Source organism: Tubulanus polymorphus, chromosome 7, assembly GCF_964204645.1.
Source record: "Tubulanus polymorphus chromosome 7, tnTubPoly1.2, whole genome shotgun sequence".
NCBI classification, from domain to species: Eukaryota; Metazoa; Nemertea; class Palaeonemertea; order Tubulaniformes; family Tubulanidae; genus Tubulanus; species Tubulanus polymorphus.
Window position 1 is genome coordinate 9,070,328 of NC_134031.1, and position 21,645 is coordinate 9,091,972.

The 21,645-nt window shown below is 36.8% G+C and overlaps 1 protein-coding gene and 1 long non-coding RNA gene across 5 annotated transcripts in view; one reads left to right on the forward strand and one right to left on the reverse strand.

The window, feature by feature from the left end:
• The window catches only part of LOC141908785 (uncharacterized), a 122,111-nt gene that overhangs the window by 51,133 nt on the left and 49,333 nt on the right, over positions 1–21,645 (forward strand). For all 4 annotated transcript variants that reach the window (XM_074798989.1, XM_074798987.1, XM_074798990.1 and 1 more), the window contains 5 exons: positions 3,824–3,930; positions 4,694–4,759; positions 18,419–18,622; positions 20,448–20,605; positions 21,371–21,526. In XM_074798989.1, coding sequence (XP_074655090.1) covers positions 3,824–3,930; positions 4,694–4,759; positions 18,419–18,622; positions 20,448–20,605; positions 21,371–21,526 — 691 coding nt within the window. The remainder of the gene's footprint in view (positions 1–3,823; positions 3,931–4,693; positions 4,760–18,418; positions 18,623–20,447; positions 20,606–21,370; positions 21,527–21,645) is intronic.
• The window catches only part of LOC141908786 (uncharacterized), a 44,024-nt gene continuing 39,247 nt past the window's right edge, over positions 16,869–21,645 (reverse strand). Inside the window, exon 3 of the long non-coding RNA XR_012619635.1 lies at positions 16,869–17,866. This is a non-coding gene — a long non-coding RNA (uncharacterized LOC141908786). The remainder of the gene's footprint in view (positions 17,867–21,645) is intronic.

The window sequence follows — 21,645 nt, forward strand, 5'->3', positions numbered from 1 at the left end:
CCTACTGGTTTTTCATTTCTCATTGCATTTTGTGATGGGTATTCTTTGGAAAGGGATGTTTTATACCTGACACAGGTATTTTTCATCAGCCAATTATGACGCAATTGGCGGCCATCTTGGTGTCACCAGTACTCATTCGTAAGTGAGAAAAAGTTTTTCCACATTATATTGATACCTAAGCGTATTTTGTTACCACAATCATTTAGAAAGTTGTAGCTCATTACGTGTTCTATGATTGTGGTGAGTTTCAAGGTCATTGGATTTTGAATATGGCCACCAGGGGGCGTTGAATAACGCACTATCTTAGCTTTTCTATATTATATTCGTACCTATGCATATTTTGTAACCACAATCAATTGGAAAGTTGTAGCTCATGACATCATCTATGATTGTTGCAAGTGTTAAGGACATTGGTTATTCTCTATGGTCACCAGGGGGCGTTGTATAGTAGAATAACTTAATATTTCCTTATTATATTGGTACCTAGGCATATTTTGTTACCATGATCAATTGCAAAGTTGTAGTTCATGACATGTTTTATGAATGTGGTAAGTTTCGAGGTCATTGGGTTTTGAATATTGCGACCAGGGGGCGTTAAATAGTAGAATAACTTAGTATTTCCATATTAAATTGGTAACGAGGCATATTTTGTTATCACAATCAATTACAAAATCGAAGCTGCTGACATGTTCTATGATTGTGGTGAGTTTCAAGGTCATTGGTTTTTGTATATGGTCACCAGGGGGCGTTGAATATTGAAATTGTTAGATTGTTGAGCATTTGGAACCACTTCCTAAGTGGGCATGGTGTCCCTGGACCCCTAGTTATTTTTCGATTCGCGTTTTGTTTGTGTATGTCTGCTAACTTCCAGGAATATTTGAGCATTCTATTATTTCGCGGATGGGTGTGATAGGTTCCGTGGCTTTTAGATGCAACCTATCCCCCCTTCTTCAAATCATGTCTTTAGTTCACGTCGAAAATTTGTTATTTTTTAAATGACTCACCTCGATTTGTGCACTATCACTTTGAACAAAATGTTTTATGTCTAGCATATAGTATATCATCCTTCAGTATCCATATATTCATTCCGAAATTTTGCGGTAAACTTGTTCAGATTGAGCGTTGGGCCAGTCCAATTCTTCAGAGAGCGTGTGCTTGAGCTTGCTAAACACTTAATCGTAGGCGTTATTGCTCGGCAATTTGATGTTCGAATCCCTTTGATTACATATATTTATTAATTTATTCTATGCACTTTAACACCGGTGCTGTAATTTACAATTTTTAGGGTTTGATCAGAATGAGATCGAAGAGACTGACGGTCACCAAAATCATCCGCTGAAAGCAGTCTTACAGTACAAAGTTCCACTCATACAAACACCAGCACTACAACAGCCAACAACACCAAACGTATAACTGCAGCTGACATTAATCATCAGCAATGGTTGAATCTAATCGAAGATAACAAGAGAATCAAGTTAGCGTGTCAGAAGTTGAACCTCGAAAACATAAAGTTGCAGCTAGAGATTGCTAAATTGCAGAAAGAAACCGGGGTGGGAATTGTAATTCAGGAAGAGTAAACAGGAATTTAATTAATTAAATTAACTTATATACGTTTACGTTTTGAAATATTGTTTGAAGATTTAATTCATATGTTTAAATATATTTAAATAGTTTTTAGTCATTTATTGCAAGAAATTCTGCTTTTCATTTCTCTCAGTCGAAGTATTCGCTGACGATAAATTCTCTGACGTCTGTCGTGCGTTTGCGGCATCAATTACATCATTTTCACCAACTTTGTCATCAAAATTAAAACCCACATCTAAGTCGGGTTCTCCCATCGTTATAGCAATGTTATGAAGAATTGCACATGTTGTAATAACAGTGCAGGCTTTCCTCGGCGCTAATCGAATTTCACCATGAAGAATATGGAATCGCCTCTTCCAAACTCCAAATGTCCTCTCAATGAGACACCTAGTCTTCTTGTGCGCAACATTAAACCTTGACCATCAAGATAGGAAAACACACCATTATAAATATACATTTAATTGTATATACTCTAAAATGTTGGATCTCAAAACCAACCTTTCTTGCCCTCTCGTTGAAGGCGCAAGGTAGAGTGTGACTAGGTACGGTTTACAACCATAACCACTGTCTCCTACAAGCACACCATCTCTAACAAATCCACGATGATTGGTGTCAAGGTGTCTAAAATTTAATTTCTCATAAGACTAGTATGTCCCTATAAAATTGAATTAGCCTTCAGGCATAGATGACATCAACCATGGATCACTTCGATGGCCTACCTGCCAAGTGCAGAGTTGTTGAATATGTTTGCATCATTCGTAGAACCTGGCCAATTGCTAACGATGTTGATGAATTTACCTAAATTCCAGAAAGAATTATCCGTTTGATTATTACAACCGGTGAAGTCATTAGTAGTGAAAAGTGTCTTTGAAAAAATATTTGTTTTAAGAATTCTAAAAAGATTGCAATTGCAAACAATTGCTTTGATATTGCAGTGTCAATTAACCATTAATGTCATTCTAAGTAACGGCTCGTGGCCAGAATGGAATAGTCCCTAAAAATTAATATCGTTTTAGCTAGAGCGGAAACACCGCTGTCAGTTTTATAGAAACGTATCAATTTTATGAATAAGACGATTTATTTACCACTACTTTTGCATATAGCTTGAATGTTTATCGATGGATACGACTTGCGGTTGATGTACGCAGGGTCATTTTCACTCGGCCTTTGTATGCGGATGTGAGTCCCATCTATGCAGCCAATACAACCGGGAAAACCAGCGATTTCAATAAATTCTCTTTTTTGCCGAGTTCGTTCAGCGGCATTAGGCCAGCAAATAAAATCATCCATGTGCTCTACTAACGCCGCACACAACCTTTCTACGATCCTCGACACGGATGCCTTTGAAATCCCAAATGTGTCTCCAATTTCATTCATAAATGCCCACGTCGCTAAGTATCTCAAAGTGACAAGGATTTGGTGGTATGGTGAAATCGCATTTGATCGATGACTATTTCTTTGAATACTTTCTCCAATTAAACGTTCTATATATTCAATTGTCATTTGTCTTCCAAATCTATATCTCATTCGCATCTCCTCATCACTAAAATTGTCAACTAATTCGAAACTTTGTCGATTTCTGCGTTCGAGTCTCGCTCCGAAAAACAGTGCAGCAGCCATTTTCGTAGTAACTAATTAGAATTAGCCGATTTAATCCTGCTCCATGGCAGGATTAGATTTCCGGGTTAAACTAATTCGAATTAAAGTTAATTCGCGTTTGTGAAAGGGGCATCGAAAATTAACCTCAAAATTTTAATTCGAATTATGGAATTAATTCGAATTACGGGCTTAATCCCCGTTCGTGAAACCGGCCCCAGTGATTTGGTCTTCAGAAAATGTTCTTGACATATAGGCCTATTTTATTGATATTTTATTATATCAATTCTCAAATGGTAGTCATTAAGTAATCTTAAATAGTCAACAATAGTTTTATAACTTTCGAATCAGATTCAATATAAATTCCTATCCGAAGGGTAAGCATGGTGACCTCTGCAATTTACATTTCCAGAATTTCTGTAATTATACACACATATAGTGGTCCATATGTATATATATGTATGTATATATATATATAAATATATATATATATATATGTATATGCATATGTATATGTATATGTATATATATATGTATATGTATATATGTATATGTATATATATATATATATAAGGACCACCAAATCTTTCCATTCATTGTAAGTGATGTGACTAGCGTTTTCATGAACTGTTCTATATTTTAGCGTCGACATCCATTCCTTCGCAGTCATAGAAGGATGTTATGGTCTCCAACTTTAGTAAATTCGGGTACATCGTTGAATATTCAGGCAACACAAGAAGGAGATGAGACGTTAGTTTTTATCAAAAAATTTTTTTCCAACCCTCAACTAGCCAGTATTCAAATCAAAATAGACATTCGATTTGTATCTTATCTATTGCAAATGAATAATTATCCAGTTAGTGTATAAAAGCACAATGCAATTTGTTTTTGATGTATGTTCTGGTATGCTGGACAGGAGCAAAGGGGTCAAAATCAAATTGATTTTATTTTTCATGATGAAAATCAGAAAAACAAACCCTTTTTTTATTAAGATTTGAATTAATTTGACAGATTTGAATTATCTCCCTGATCTAGCACATGCTACGGTACAGCCTAGAAGAAACTTAACTCCCTTTTTTGTTTGTGTTTAGTTTTATATTGTTCAAACTGCGTTCTGTAATTCGTTTTCCTTTAGTGCCGAACGCGTTCATCACTCGTTAGGGATGAATATCCGTTTCAGAATTACGCGTTTCACGCTCCTATTCGGTGTTTATAATGTACTCTATGTATATTACCATATAGTCATCCAAATACAAGAAGTTGCACTCGAAAAGAAGGGAGCTGCTATTATTTGTTTGTGCATTCAATGTGCGCACGCCAGATGCGTTGAATTTGAACCACGGTAGTAACTAGGTTTGATTCGCGTTTCTATTTCATTTAATCAAAAATGAAAAACGAAAACGCAACGCGTTAGGAGTTATGTTACTTCTAGGCTGTACCGTATTTAGTGCTCTGAATGTAATCATGCACATGATTAAATCTCTCATTCAATTTCTAATTATTTTTACTTCAGTTATGTTAATTTATTGGATCTTCCTCGTGATGTTCTCCGTGCTGTCTTGGACCAACTTGCCTATGTGTAAGTACCATAAATACAATTTATTCGTGGAACCATTTACGGATTATTTGGAGATCATAGATGTTGTCAGAAATGTTGCTAAGGGGATTTGAATTCCTTAGAAATGCAAATATAACAGCTGCAATCAAAGAAGTATCGGAGTACATAGCGTTAACCAAATTTCAACGTTTTAGGTATAATACAGTATAACCTCTCTAAAGTGAATGCTTGGGGTTCCGGAAAAAATGTTCACTATAGAGAGCTGTTCACTAAATAGAGGTAGCACATATTTGCATCACGCCACCTACCAGCAGTTTGAGTAACTACTCCCAATATGAAGCATTAATCCAAAACCAAGTAAAACACACAGACTTAATTACTTTTTTTTGACTTGTAGAACCAATATCTTTCAGAACTTGTAACTTTTCTTTCAGAGTAAGAATCTTTCGCTTAGGTGCCATACTGGCATATGAAAAATTCCCATCATATAGCTTTATTTATATGCCATGGAGCAAACTAATATTCAGTTAGGCCTATGCAAATCCTTTTGATGCAAGAAAAATTAGTCAACACATAGCTAATGCACGCATCTAACAGACACATTGGAAGCAAACATTGGTTGGCTAGGCCTGACCATGATTATTGTAGGTAAAATTGCCCAGGTTCCACATGTGAAAGTGAAAAAAAAATCGTTGATAGATGAAATATTGGGGCGGCCTATTTTCTCTGTGTGTGAACCTCTGTGAAGTGTGTTAGAGAAAGCCTCCACCACCAAGCGCCAATGGGGTGTAAAGCAGGTAAGGTCGATATCGTCCTTAGTACTCTGATTCCACTGGGTGAGAGTTCTAGGAAAGAATGAAGATTTGAATTCATCGGAATTCGTACTGAATGCTCTGAATTTGGTACTGTTGTAGATCTTGTCAAAATGTGCCCTGGTTTGAGGTTCTCCTAGTCCTACTGATACAGCGACTGTTCCGGAAACGATCTCAGTCTTAGATTCCTTCGTCGGGATTCTAGGGATGATGAGTCGTATGATTATTACATCTAATCATAGAACACATAAGTTCTATGATGTAATGTGTGTTGAGATCGTTTCATTTTTTCATGTGTTGAGATCGTTTCAAAAATTTCCCTGGAGAATTTCTTGGTTCAAGTGGAGACAGGCTTTTAACTACTTGAAGCACGGATCCCCCCTGTGAAATTCCGCCAAAACACCACGTTGAAAAAGGTGTGTTTTCATTATTCATAAATAATTTTGAAAAAAGCATCCTGATATTTCCGTTTAATTCAAGTTCCTGCAAAATAATTCATGGAAATGATTTAAAAGCCTGTTCCTCAAGCATTCGAAGAATGAAATTGATTGAAGCCCAGGTCTTTGAGATCTTTTATAATTTGTGAAGCTGCCGCGTCAAGCCCCATGGGGCTCTTGTTCCGTAACTGTTCCGGAATATTGTGTGAAAATACGGCGTTCTGTTTTTAGAAGAATTTTTACGGATTTTTATTCACCTGAGAATACTGAAAAAAATTAATAAGTTATGGAAAACTTAGTCGTTTATATGGCAAATTGCATTGTTCTTTCTTAAATCATCTCAGAATCACTCTTGTCAACTCAAATTATAATCTCAATATGACACTGTACTAGTGTGCCATCTGTACTAAGATGAAGATGGTGCACTAGTACGGTGTCAGAAAATGGGAACACAAATTTTATTCCTAATAATTTACCCTAATCCAGATTCCTCAATACTGATTTTTAAAACGTCGTCTGGTTTGAAAATTGGGGACTACTGAAAATGTGTTCAGCAGAAGATGAAATCTATGTTGGCAGCACTGGTGATATTTAAAAACAATGATTTTTATATGCCGGGGTACATAGATTTATTTATGTATTTCTTATTCGAAAAAGCATATTCTCCATTTTTTACTGCCAATGTCAATGCGGACATATCACATGGATGAAAATCTTCCGCGGTTGGAGGTCCATTTATATCATTCTTGATATCGATGTAGATCCGTTGAGAAAATGATAGGGGGGTTAGGGTCTTGGGGAAAAGTTGATGTTAGATCATAGCCTACTAGAACAGACAGTAAAAGCGTCTCATAAAACTGGTGCTACGATCTCTGAAATCTTTTTACAACATCATTGCGAAACACTGCTGTTGTCAAGAACCACTGTGCAGATCAATGATATATATACATACAATAGTGCTGCGCGGGAAATCTATATTTAGAATCTGTGGTCGCGTGATTCAATTCATCCAACAAAGCATAGCCTACGTGCTCAATAAAAGTAGTCATTGTTTTAATTCAGGCGTGAGTGATAGATTGGAAAGTTATAGATAGGGGCTCCTCTTGCGACTCTTTATTTATTGACAAGTTCATTTAAGTATGAACATGTTCTAGTGATTTGGATATCGTTGCAGCCATCCTTTTCATGTACTCGAGACATCAACGATCAACCGCGTGGCAGCAGTTTTTTTTTTGTCATTGGAAAATGGGCCTAAGATGCGCCAAAAACTTGAAATTTCAAAATTTTCTTGGGCGAGGTCCCCCAACCCCCCTTTAGGGGCTTTGCACCTTCAATGCTCGCAGCTGCTAGTTAGCCTCTAATACTTTATTTCAAATTTGTCCACGTTTTTAAACGCTGTTTTCATCCCTGATATCACAACGTGATTGATTAACCCCCTCTCATCTACCACATAACTAATGAGGAAAAATGTGATAGAATAACTTTTTGGACCATTGAATCAAAAATATGGCGACGCTATGGTGTAGATAATACTCGAAACATTCTTTTGAGTCATTTTCAGCTGTGTCTTAATGTTTTACATGAACAGAGTTTAAATTTGAAGTTACTATGAAAATGAGAAGCGTCAGCATTTTTTTTTTTTACTATGACTTTCGATCCATTTTCAGCTCTCGAGGAACAAGAGAGCTATTAGGAGCCTGTCGGCATTGTGTAGTGTATGTTTACCGCGAACCAAGGCACATCATTTTTACAGTCATTGAATCAACGAAAGATCCAATAATGGGTTGAATACGCTGCAAAAATAGATCCGGCAACTTTGTATTCAAGATTATTTCACATTATATTGGGTTGAATGGTGATAGAAATTGATCAAAATAATATAAAAAGATTTTTGAATAACATTTTATCAATAATTTGTTCGGATAAATTCTTTTAGGCCAGCCGTAGGCTGAGCCTATTACTATACAAATGGAGCGAATTTAAATGACGTGGTTTCCAGAGTAAAGGCTCTTTGACTGTGCAACTGAGCATATATTCATACAAGTCATTCATTAGAGCATTATCCATTCTCCAACCCCTATGAAGCTGAATTTTGAAAGAGGGCCTTGTTACAATTTATATGAACTTTTTCGCGAAAATCTGATCGCAAAAATATCTTAGGAAGAGAGTTCAAATATCCGAATAACCATAGAAGCGATAACATTAAAAACCTCATTTTCTAATGAGTAAATACAGTTTATTAACACGAACGTTTTCGGGATCATATCCCCTCATCAGGTGAAATACAAGTGAATCAAATGATTAAACTACAGGTTTATATACAACATAAGTTACAAAATTACAAGTGCTAAATTCTAAGCTAATTACAAACCAAGTATTTAATTACAAACTAATTATTTGAATACATTTAGGATAAAGGATGAGCCGTTTTGAAATAATTGTTGATTTAAAGAGGGTCGTTGCGCTTTAATAAACAGGGCCTCCCTAATTTTACAGTCGAGATCAGATGAACCTTTGTCTAGAATTTTGAATTTGTTGTTACTGAATTCCTGATCACAAGTGTGACAAATTGCGAGATGTTGTCCAATCGCAGAAGTCTTTGATCTGTGTTCCTTAATCCTGATGGCCAAATGTCGTTTAGTTTTCCCAATATAGGAAGTGTTTATATCACATAAACAATTGAATTTATATATGACTTTAGCCTTCAGCGATTTAGGGGTAGCACATTTCAAAGAGAAAAAATTCTTAATTTTGGTCGTAGTGAATGCACATTTCAAGTTGATTTCAAAATTCCTTTTAAATAGATATTTTAATTTTCGGGCAAATAGGATTGACGGGTTACCAATATACGGTAATGAAATGAATAGATCAATTCCATCTTCAACAGGTTTCGGTTGAGGTTCTGAGTTCTGTTTTGATTTCAAAAATCTATTAATACATTGATCGATGACATGAATAGGAAACGCATTAGATTTAAACAGATTTTTCAAGAAATTGATTTCTTCTGAAAAGATGGTCCAATCACTGCAAATATTGTAGGCACGAAAAAGCATGGTATTGATGAGTCCTATTTTCCATTTATACGGACACATGGCGTTGAAGTTCAAAAGTAGGCCTGTGTTGGAAGCTTTCCTGTACACTCGAGATATAAAGTCACTACCGGTTTCTAACGGAATTTGTATTTCGGTATCGAGAAAAGGTAATAGATTAGGACCTAGTTCAAAAGTGAATTTAAGGTTAGAATGGAGGCGATTCAATTCTTCAAAAAATAGTCTATAACTGGATACATTTCGAAATATGCCGAAAATATCGTCCACGTATCTCAGGTATAATGTCGGTTTGTAATTAGTTTTGGAGAGGAGCAAGTTTTCAAAATGGGCAAGACAAAAGTTCGCTATGGTTGGGCCTAAGGGGCTGCCCATGGTGACCCCATCAACTTGCTTGAAAATACGATCATTGTACATAAACAAACCCGAAGTTGCGATTTTAAGTAATTCTTTGAATGTAGCCTGATCATATGTAGGTTTAGAGTCGGAAGCATATATATAATCGGAAACTATATCAATGGTTTCTTTCAATGGAACATTAGTGAAAAGTGACTCTACATCAAAACTTATTAGAATATCAGAAGGTTTAAAAACGAATTGTTTCAGTTTTTTAAGGAACTCCCAAGTGCTATTTAACATGAATTTAGACGGTATATGTGGTTTAATGATTTTATCGAGATATTTGGCCAGGTTATATTCAGCAGTGTCGATCATTGATACAACGGGTCGAAATGGAAAGTTATCTTTATGCACTTTGCACAAACCATATAATTTACCAGGTTGGCTACCGCTTGGGTAGATAGAATCAAATATTTCTGAACTTACATACTGTTTCACATGTTTTCTCAGAAATCCGCAGATTTTGGTTTCATTAGATATGACAGGGTGATTCTTTCTCACATTTTTGATTTCAGTGAATTTACTTTTATCAAATACAATTTTATCTAATTTATCGAAATATTCGTTAGAGTCCAAAATAACAATGCCGTTGCCTTTGTCAAATGAGCAGATCTTAATGTCCTTGTTTTTTCGAAGTTTTTCAATCGTACGGTAGAAACGTCGGTTCCAGGTCGAGCCACATACTGATTTAGCGCTGTTGATAAATGAGATGGTCGCATGTCTAATACTTTCAAGGAAAGAGTTATTCACATTCGTTTCGCCGCCAGATATAGTCCTATTTTTGTGGTAAACAGTTTTTTCAATACGTGATTTAAGGTCGATTTCGTTGATATTTTTCGGAAGAATGTGATGCTTTAAGCCGTACGTAGAACTAATTACAAACCGACATTATACCTGAGATACGTGGACGATATTTTCGGCATATTTCGAAATGTATCCAGTTATAGACTATTTTTTGAAGAATTGAATCGCCTCCATTCTAACCTTAAATTCACTTTTGAACTAGGTCCTAATCTATTACCTTTTCTCGATACCGAAATACAAATTCCGTTAGAAACCGGTAGTGACTTTATATCTCGAGTGTACAGGAAAGCTTCCAACACAGGCCTACTTTTGAACTTCAACGCCATGTGTCCGTATAAATGGAAAATAGGACTCATCAATACCATGCTTTTTCGTGCCTACAATATTTGCAGTGATTGGACCATCTTTTCAGAAGAAATCAATTTCTTGAAAAATCTGTTTAAATCTAATGCGTTTCCTATTCATGTCATCGATCAATGTATTAATAGATTTTTGAAATCAAAACAGAACTCAGAACCTCAACCGAAACCTGTTGAAGATGGAATTGATCTATTCATTTCATTACCGTATATTGGTAACCCGTCAATCCTATTTGCCCGAAAATTAAAATATCTATTTAAAAGGAATTTTGAAATCAACTTGAAATGTGCATTCACTACGACCAAAATTAAGAATTTTTTCTCTTTGAAATGTGCTACCCCTAAATCGCTGAAGGCTAAAGTCATATATAAATTCAATTGTTTATGTGATATAAACACTTCCTATATTGGGAAAACTAAACGACATTTGGCCATCAGGATTAAGGAACACAGATCAAAGACTTCTGCGATTGGACAACATCTCGCAATTTGTCACACTTGTGATCAGGAATTCAGTAACAACAAATTCAAAATTCTAGACAAAGGTTCATCTGATCTCGACTGTAAAATTAGGGAGGCCCTGTTTATTAAAGCGCAACGACCCTCTTTAAATCAACAATTATTTCAAAACGGCTCATCCTTTATCCTAAATGTATTCAAATAATTAGTTTGTAATTAAATACTTGGTTTGTAATTAGCTTAGAATTTAGCACTTGTAATTTTGTAACTTATGTTGTATATAAACCTGTAGTTTAATCATTTGATTCACTTGTATTTCACCTGATGAGGGGATATGATCCCGAAAACGTTCGTGTTAATAAACTGTATTTACTCATTAGAAAATGAGGTTTTTAATGTTATCGCTTCTATGGTTATTCGGCAAAAATATCTGTTTAAAAAGCCAATAAGAAAGCAAAGACTCCTCTATGATTGGCTTAGCCACAGAGATCAGCAGGTTTTCACGTGAGCCCGCAGTCTCGTCCACCGTTTAACTTCTAGGTTTTATTTTATGATCTAAAATTGTATTTCAAGATCGATTTCTGTGAAATCTTTAGTTGATTTGGATTTTGGGAGGAATATTTTTATTGGCACTACAGAAAATATCATTGATATATATGATCAATATGATATGCTAATTAGCCATGTGCTCAAACCGCAAATTCAATCAAATTGTATTCTGCAAATAAATTTCAAATCCAATTCAATTTTACTTTATTGAACAAGGTAAAACAAATCTAACTCAGTTATATTTTTTTGAGCAAATTTCAGGAAATTCAATTCTATTCCACATTCGAATCAATAAGACCAAGGGAAAAGATTAATCTGAGGTGTTTGTTCCTGCTAGCTCCAGTCGCTGTCTACTTATGAAAACACGATTGAATTGTGTAAATTATTAGCCTGGGATTGACTAGTCTATGAGCTGGGAGTGTATTTGGACAAATTTAACCCACAGAATGCATCATTTGCCATTTTATGAAAAGCTGACAGGCTGGCCAGAGTGCTCCTTGGGGCCCTTGTTTAGATGAATTAATACGCAGATGACTACATCACTTGGCCTAAATTAAACGGGCACCTTGCATCAAGGGTCGGTACTGTAGCGGTCTTAAATTCCTTGTTTTGTGCTGGGAAATTCAGTGTGAGTCTTTAAATTTGAAAGGTTGGCGGACAATGTCCTTGGAAGCCTTTAATTTCTACAGTTAGACGGAAATTATCGCCGAGTTGTATGACAGTGTGGCGTGTGTTGATTCATTTACTGCAAACGTATTGCGTTGCAGCAGTCGGCGGCTAGCCATATCAATGTACCTACATTAATGACGTTTTGACAGAGATTCCTCATTGACAGGTTCCCTATGCATCGCAACAACCAATGAGAGCTATGCCCACCTGCTACAGAGCCCCATCAATGGACTTAAGTAACACATTTTCGTTGCCAAACTTGTATTCTAAATCTATATTGTATGAATAGAAATATCGAAAATATTTTGGTGCACCAGTGCTTGTTTTGGTGAATAGAACGTGCTTGAATATGTGGATGAATTTTATGCAATACTTATTTACATATAGAAAACACCAAACAGACGAACTAGTATTGTTGAGGATATAATTATCGTCATTGTTCAAACGTTACGGCTTGTCCGTAGCGATCCCGCCTCATCGTGCGGGAGATGCTTACATTTCGTCATGACACTCTGATATCCCTCGGCTGCGGCTGTGGCTGCGGCTGCAGCTGTCTGAAATCGGTCTTAGATTATGGCAAATTTATCAGTAAAGAGGCTGGTGCGATATCGCAGCCTTGTCATTGCTTTTGTGATTTGCCGATGTACTTGCTACAGGTCATTCCTGTAACCGGGATCGAATCACTAGTACATTTCAAATTGCATCCCTATATCGTTTACTGACATATTTTGAACTCCGTCAAATCATCTCACTCTGCATTTCATGAGGCTGTGGAAAACCTCTGGGCCCATGGGCAATTATTATTTTGAACGAAATAAACTATATCATAGATTTTCAATTAAGTTGTTATCGGTCCAATTAATATTAAAAAGTCTTTGAAAGTGATACACATGTCGATCTTTCTGAACTATAACCGCAGGGGCGGATCTAGGGGGTGAATAGGGTGGCTAGCCACCCCTCAAATGCCTTCCAAAACATTTTTAAAGGGGGCTTTTTCGTGTAAATAGCCTATCCTAAGAAGATGAAATAAGAATGTTAGCTGCCTCAGAATCAGAACTAACAGTAGCGTTGTGACTTTATTGTATTATATACCTATTGTATGACGCCATAGGCTAAGAGCAATCATCGAGATGATTGCATATCTCCAGTCATTCGGCTAGGCCGTATATTTATCCGCTAAACAGTCATTTTCCCAATCAGAACTATTTGACTTTTAAAAAAAATTTTCTGTATCGTCTTACTGGTGTAGCGTGCGTTCTTTGGGCCAGAAATAAGATAGTTATGCAAAGCTGGATTTGATTGGGTAATTTCATTCATTTTGTACTGACACTCGTGAAAAATCGATTTTGTCATCTCAGTGCGTGCATAATGGAAATTGCTGTTTTGCACAAAGTAAAACAGCATCGACGATGAGCGTCAATATATATGATGGTTCTTCTGAATATTTTGAGATGCTGCCTGATTCAGTTGTACGTCGATTCGGCTTTCAATGTTCGTCTGTTGAATTTTGACAGCACTTGCTCATTCAATACATCTTTTATGATATTCTTTCCACTCGTGGTTATCTAAAAGTTCCTTTGACTTATTGTAATTTCTAAACGGTTTGTTTACAAAACAGCCAAGTTTTTCCCTTACAGTATCATTAATGATCAGCACACACGGTAGCCACCAACCTCCTGGAAATCAGGGTGGTTACTGTATGTAAGCCATTTGCGTTGTTCAAGCCACTTATATTGAAATGAGATCGTTTTATGTCCGAATTCCCAAGTGTCAAGGACGGTCTGGAACGAATAATTCGGTTTCCAGCAATTTTTACCTTCATGACGTAGTCATGAAGGATATAAGATGGTAGTGAGTCGATGACGTCATTTTCGTGTCGCCACTTATAACTTGTTGGTGGGAGTTCAGAGGAAGATTTGTCAAACGAATAAATACTTTAATCTTATTAATGCAGAGTGTGAAATTTCGCTTTTTGGTTTACCTTTGTCAGCGATATGATGTTGGCATTGAGCCAATTCATGTAAAATTGCGGTACGTTTTTTTATGTGAGCATTTGTTTCATTGGTCCTCGGCTTAAACGACGTATAAACGATGCGATTGAAGACATGGCGAACCTCCGTCAATGACATGGTCAACTGAGTTAAAATTCTACGAAAAACTGTTTTTGGCGGGAAAATTCTTAGCTCTCGTGTATAAAATTGCAATGACCTCGATTAGGGGGCGTCATCTCTACGAGTGAATGGGATTGGCTGTTTTTGGGATATACGTGGAATTCCGGCGCTACTAAAATAATCATGGGAAAGCCATAGAATGGTGTACGTTTCATTGGACTAGGTGCCGAATACGTGCGAATTTCAAATGCTCATTGCTGGTGAGGATGTAATTATTTCACACATCCGCCATAGGTATTGTTTCATTTTAATACCCGGTGATTGTTTTGATTGAAATTGAGGTGAAAGCGAATATTCACTTACACGAGGCCTCCACGTGCGCGCGGAGTGCTACACCACACACACACTTAAGCTCGTACAGTACACTACTAAGGGTGATGCTGTAACGTGTGCACGTTTGACATGAAAATAGGCTGAATAATCGTAGCAGAAGATGAGCGCTGTGTTTTCTGTTCGATAGAATTTGTAATAAATTGTAATTTCTTATGACCTGAAAATACTAAGCAGCAAACTATAAGGTCTGTCGAGGTCTGAATATTGTAGTGGTAAATTCCAGGATTTAAAACGATCTAATAGCCGATTTCTTCTGACCGGTATTTTAGCTTCCGCGGCCAACATTGGGAAAGGTTTCCAAGACCCAATATTCAGCCACCCTCTGATATGTGACATCATATGAATTTTAGACCATCCCAAAATAATGGTCTGTTTGCCGTAACCCGACCGACCGACTTCAAAGGTACCAAGTGAAAACTTTTTTCTGAGATTCATTGAAATAAATTTTATTTTTGATAAAAACGGCCGACCCACTGCCGACGAGCTACGTATGTTTGAATTCAAGTGTGCATCGTGTGAAAACATGCCTTGACATGTGGCTTAGTTTAAGTTTTCCAGGAAACTGGCAGTGTTCCAATAAGCTGGCATTCATTCTCATAGTGACTATATCAAAGCTGGTAACGTAAAACCGCGCACATATTCAATGTACTGTTTCATTTTTAAGACGGAGATGATGCTCTGGACAAAGTTATAATTTTAGAATAATTCTTTAAATCTACGCTATTAGACAAATTTCCCGTGCACAACGTAGATGATTCTTTTGCAATATTGTTTCCATTTAAAAAAGCCCAAAGATAAAAAATTTGTTTTTTTTTCCCAAAAATTTTGCAAAAAAAAAGTTCTACCTACCTACCGACTCATCCTGAAAAGTTGAGCACCAGGGACATTAAAGAAAGAAGCACTGAATTTTTTAATTACATGTGATTTGAATAGGCATCTGTGCTGGTTTTTCAAAAAGTCGAATCTTAATTGACTCCTATTACATAGGCCTAAGCCAGGACCTCTGGAATTGAATTGAATTCGACACAGTAATTCGCCTGTAATTTGCGATGAATCTTTTTGAAAATTAGCATGAAGATTGGGTCTGGCGAGATGTCCTCCCTTATTGTAAAAAAATGTCATTGGTGATCAAATATGGCTGCCATTGGGGTAGCCATCTTGAATTTCTTGTTTGCACGATGCAGCCGGCAATTCTTGATGGATTTCCACAAAATTTGGTATGAGGATCAGGGACAAGCTGTCCATGCCTTTTGTATATGGAGGTCATCGGCCTTCAAATATGGCCGCCAGGTCAGCCATCTTGAATTTCTAGCACGAAACGGCCTGCAATTCTTGATGCATTTTCAAGGTACTAGGTGTACGAATTTTGGTAGGTGAAATGTCTACCCCTTATTGAAAATTGAGTTCTAGTATGGCCACCAGGGTTGCCATCCATCTTGGATTTCTATTCAGCATGATGCCTACACCAATCCTCGTTGCATTTTTCATGTAGTGTGATCTTTGGTGCTGCTAAAAAGGGCTTGTCTTTTCATTTAAGGATATATTAACAGAAAATGAACATTATCGCCACATAGCCTATACCTCTTAACTATTTTAAAATTGTTACATTGTTACTATGTAAATCATTCTATAAAACTTTGAATACTGAATCATTCTTCTTCTACTGCATCATGAAGGTTCAAGGCCCTTGGGCCTCTTGTTAAGAATATCAATTTTCTCAGAATTACTCGACGAGTTTCCAACATGGTATGAAGAAACAGTTCCGATATTTGTTTCGATATTTGTTTCTTCGTACGCTGTACCTGTTTCGACAGTCCGACTCGTTTCTAGATTAGACGATGGCGTCGATATAAAGTTTCCGTTTCAGAGTCGTCCATCTGTTGATTTTTATAAACTTGATCGGCTTCTGGTAGGCCTAAACCAAATTCAGTGTGCAGTTTCGCCCATTTATTTATTCATTTATTTTATCCACTTATATTGAAATATCTATTCATGTTTATCTGTGTATTACCGGTAATAAGGATTTTGCATAATATGTAACTGAAATTGTAAAGGAAAATAAAGATGATGATGATGATGATGATGGATGATGGATGATGGATGATGGATGATGGATGATGGATGATGGATGATGGATGATGGATGATGATGATGAAAACCAAATAATATGCAAATGGTTCCCGTGAGTAGTTATAGTACCAATAGTCAGCAGTTTGGAAACGGCATAACGCGTTAATTAAGAATGAAAATTATGATTTTTGATCTCTATTAAAGGTCACCTATGGCAACACATATGACATTACACAATACAAAGTCACTGCGCTACTGTTGCTCTGGTTCCCAGGCAGGCGCTTAGACATAATTACCAACTCTTTCGGTCGTGCGTGTACATCGAAACTGTGATTGAAGACAACATTGGCGCATGAGAGGAACTGGCTGGATACAATCAGTTGCTCGAATGTGTCGATGTGAGCTAGCTTATGACTAGTTAGCGTCCATCTATCTCCAGTTCCTGCTCATCTTCTACTTTTGAGGAACAGGTTGTAACTCAATTACAGTGATATCCGCACTCCATAATCAACAACATATGGTGCAACTGACTTAAAGCAATTTGTCATTGAGCTGATGCCCTCAAGAATATTTGCTAGATAACACATCTCAGTTGCTGTTGATGTATGCGCTATGGATCTAGCAACTGGCTTGAGCCATGCAGTAATGCTGTTAATAGTTACCAGCACTAATTATCAGAACTCGAGCGTGCGTCACGTGTCTTCAGAACTTCGTAATGGATTCTTGCTTGTGAAAAACTGGCACGCTTTTATGGTGCCAATGTCTGCCGAACTGCCGCCATGATTAAAGATGGAGTATTTACACAAAATAAGCCCTTTTAAAGAATTTTTCGTAAGGAATTTGAGGGGGTGGCTGGCCACCCTATTCACCCCCTTAGATCCGCCCCTGCCATGACAGCATACCAATATTCTCACTACGTGGCGCTGTGGACAGATGGAAGAAGTCAGTGGCTTTGATTGAGTTGGTAAGGCCAGCTGTGCTGTTGAGTGGAGTTTATGAATTAGTCCAGGGGAGTCAGTCTGGAAAAAAAAGGGAAAATGCATTGTAGGTTCTCTCCTTTGTGCCGGTACCGGTATTCCCCACTATATACAACTCACAACAGGAAATGAGAATATTATACTGATCGATGAGATATAATCAAAATGCTTCACGAATGCATGGTGAAATCAATTAACATTTATCGAGTACACGTGGTTTAGTTCAGTTTCAAAGCTGGATCACATCAAAAACATGGTATAAGTACATATAAACATAAGTGCCATATGCCAATGGGTAAGATTAGTTCATGCAATCCCCAATGGAACTATGAAAGCACCAAACAAGGTAAATCAGTACTTTTTACGTGGTAGTGTGGATCCACATATCCCGGATGTGTGTCGCGCTCCTTCAAAATAGTCGTATGTTATAAACTGATAAGAATTATTTGGTGAAATCTTTGTGCATGATTTCCGAGTGCGACATTTAAACCTGCAAGGCAGAAGAAACCCGTCTTCGTTGCTTTGAATCTATATTTGTACTTGGCTTGGATTTGAATACATTTGAGATGATGCATGATGTTTATATCTTTACAGTGATGAACTGACAACAGAAAATGTGCAGCAAGCATTGCTGAAAGTGGTGCCATCCCTTTCACGTGATCAGACAATCTTATCAATGGCTAGTGGGACAATCCTTTCTCAGCACAAAGTGAAACTACATGACAGTCAATTTAAAAATGTCCGTCAACCAGAACTGTTTCAAACAAAGTCTCAATATATTCTTGATGATAAACCTAGGTTTGTTTGATTTTAAAGAATCTTAATGCACTAATTACCTTCGTATTAATTAGGGACATGTTTCCCATTGGATTTGAAAATGTGTCTACTTTTTCATGATATTTTTGCAGGGGCAAATCAAGGAATCTAAAATGGGGCTTTAAGCTCATCCACTCGATTTCATATCTATTTAGGTGGGTAGTCCATTCGACTGCGGTTCTATTTCCCTATACCTTTTCGGAGATGTCCATTCGATCATCAATCTATTTGACAATTTTCATGACTGGTTCACCCGACTACCTGAACTATATTAGTCTCGACCTAAACGGGTACTGGTCTATTCCGGTAATCCGTCCAATTGGGTAATATAGAAAGAACATTTCGGTTTGCCACATTGATTTTCACACTGTGTCCGCCATCAAGAATACTCAATATTTGTGTAATTCAATCATACAAACACATCTGCGACAACGCCACTAAAACACAGCCCGGCCAAATGTCTGGAACATGGCCGTTTGAGACGCACGTACGATGATGTTGCGTTCGCATCCTGAGTTTTATAAAGATTCTTCCATGAGGGATTTGACTGTTTCGCATTTCAGTTATATGAAACCACCGTCCACTCGAAAGAAGATGGAAATAACTTCCCTGTTAGAAAATTCATGCTGCCAGGACTCGACATCGAATGGACATCAAATTGGTCGAAAAATCGTTGGGTGGATGAGCTGGGGGTGGGGTTTGTGGGGTAAATTCATTTCTTTGACGGCTGCATTAAACTTCCTAGGTATAGATACGCTATAGGAAATGGATAATCTGAAGCTCTTTGAATTGAATATAATCCGTATACCCGGGTAAACTATGATTGTAGTTTTACCCGCATGATATCCAGCAGATTTTTATATTGCCTACATAAAATCATAGAGGCTACAATTAATGGCACTTGAAACCATTCTGAAACCAGGCACCTTCATTATATTGTGGAGCTCAGTTGGCATCAGTTATTTTGTTTCTCAGAATAACATGTACTGTTAATACACAGGTCTGTTTATACACCATTACGGTAAACCTCCCATATGTTGTATTATTTGGACCTGATCGAATTTATTTGACTTACACGAGGTATGACTTGTGAATAAGTTGAATATTTAGGAATCTTTACAAAAGGCATGATTAAGAAGTTAATATCCTTCAATATTGACATCAACTGTTGCATAGCCAATATAGGCTACGTATGAGCCTTACAAAAAGTCAATACACAGACTTCATGACCTTCAGGTGTTTATTTCGGGTCGTCTATATTCATGCCATAGAATATTGGTATGATACAATCCAGAGCTGTGACTTACACGATTAAATTTGTAAAGTAAAATGAAGAAATCAGTCCACATATTTTAGTGCAACTTGCACGTGTATATGACTTATGACGTATAATGACTTATAGATGGATTTTAATGGTATTTGGTGTTTGAAATTTGTGCGACTTTGATGAGTGTCTGAGTGGGTGCAAAGCAACTTAAGCGAGGTTGACTGTATATTCTTTTCACTACGAATATGTTCCTGTCGACTGATATGGATTACGCATAGGTCTTACATAGAAATTTCACAACGGGACCTCATAGTTGTCTACAAAATAAGTGAAGAATTATGAAGTACGCATCAGAAATTTAGTAAATGGGACTAATCTATATATATATATATATATATATATATATATAAAGATTAAAGCAATTATACAATTTTAGCAGGGGCAGATTAACCAAGGTTGATTGTAAAAGATTTAAACTTAGGAACTTAGATACATAACTCAAAGAAATATGACCCAATTATCATAACTGTTAATTTGCAGAGCAATGAATCCACCAAGTAGTCCTGCCCTTAGGAAATATGGCAATATTGTTGGAGATTCCTTAGCAACATCATTAAAGGCAGAAGAATCTGCTAATACGACAGCACGTGACCATACATTCAGATCACAATACAAAAAGCCATTGCCATCAATTGGAGGTATATATATGTTTCACACACTACCAGTTGACATTCTTTAATTTCATCATCGTTTATAGTATAGTAGACTCTGCCTGAATAGGTACAGGTGGGACCTTCATTTAAATTACTATATTACTGTCCAAATGGAGCAAATTTAAATGAGATGGTTTCGAGAGAAATGGCCTTTTGACTGTGCAATTGAGCATATATTCATACAAATCATTCGTTTAAGCATTATCCAATCTCCAATTCCTAGGGAGCTGAATTTTGAAAGAAAAAGCGCCTCATTTAAGTTTACCTGATGTTTTTTTGTGAAAAGAGTGTATTTCAATGAATAATTACCCATGGATTGCATCATTGCTTTGCGTTGTTTGGCGTGCCATTCTACCATTGGTCCTTTATTACTATCAAAACGGAAATCTTATTTTTACTTACCAAATTTACTGGTGCCAGTTGCTAGGCAGAGTCTACTGTATAATAACCCACACGCTCAGATGTGGAAAATAGAGACTACAACCTATAGGCCTATACAAAATTAAAAGATTAAAAAACGAAACTTACTTTTCAAAACTTAATATCTGAGATACAATATTTGGGGCTTTCCCTCTAGAGACCATTGCCATAAGAGACTCGACAATGGTCTATAGAGAGAGTCTGAGAAGTTTTGTCTCTTGATTAAAACAACAGCTGAATAATAAATTTCATTTTTTATCTTCTAAATTTGTTCTTAAGTTTTTTTTATCTCATGTAGGATTTTTTTATCTTATCATTTATCTCTTTTAGCGTTTGGAAGTCAAGAAATTGCTGATACATCAACTTCTAGTCAAAAGAAGGCACATCTTCCTTACATTTCACTTGGTCTTCCTGAGCTACCATCGGGTGTCAAATACACAAAACCATTTACCTACCGGAAGGATGAACATATTGATTTCACACTTGGTATGTTTATGTGGAGCCGTTTTTATTGATACAACCTTGTCAACTCTAGCTTAGATCGTACTGGTCTCCCATCCACTGGACTTGATAGATATGGAGGTTGTAGTTTCTAGACAAACCAA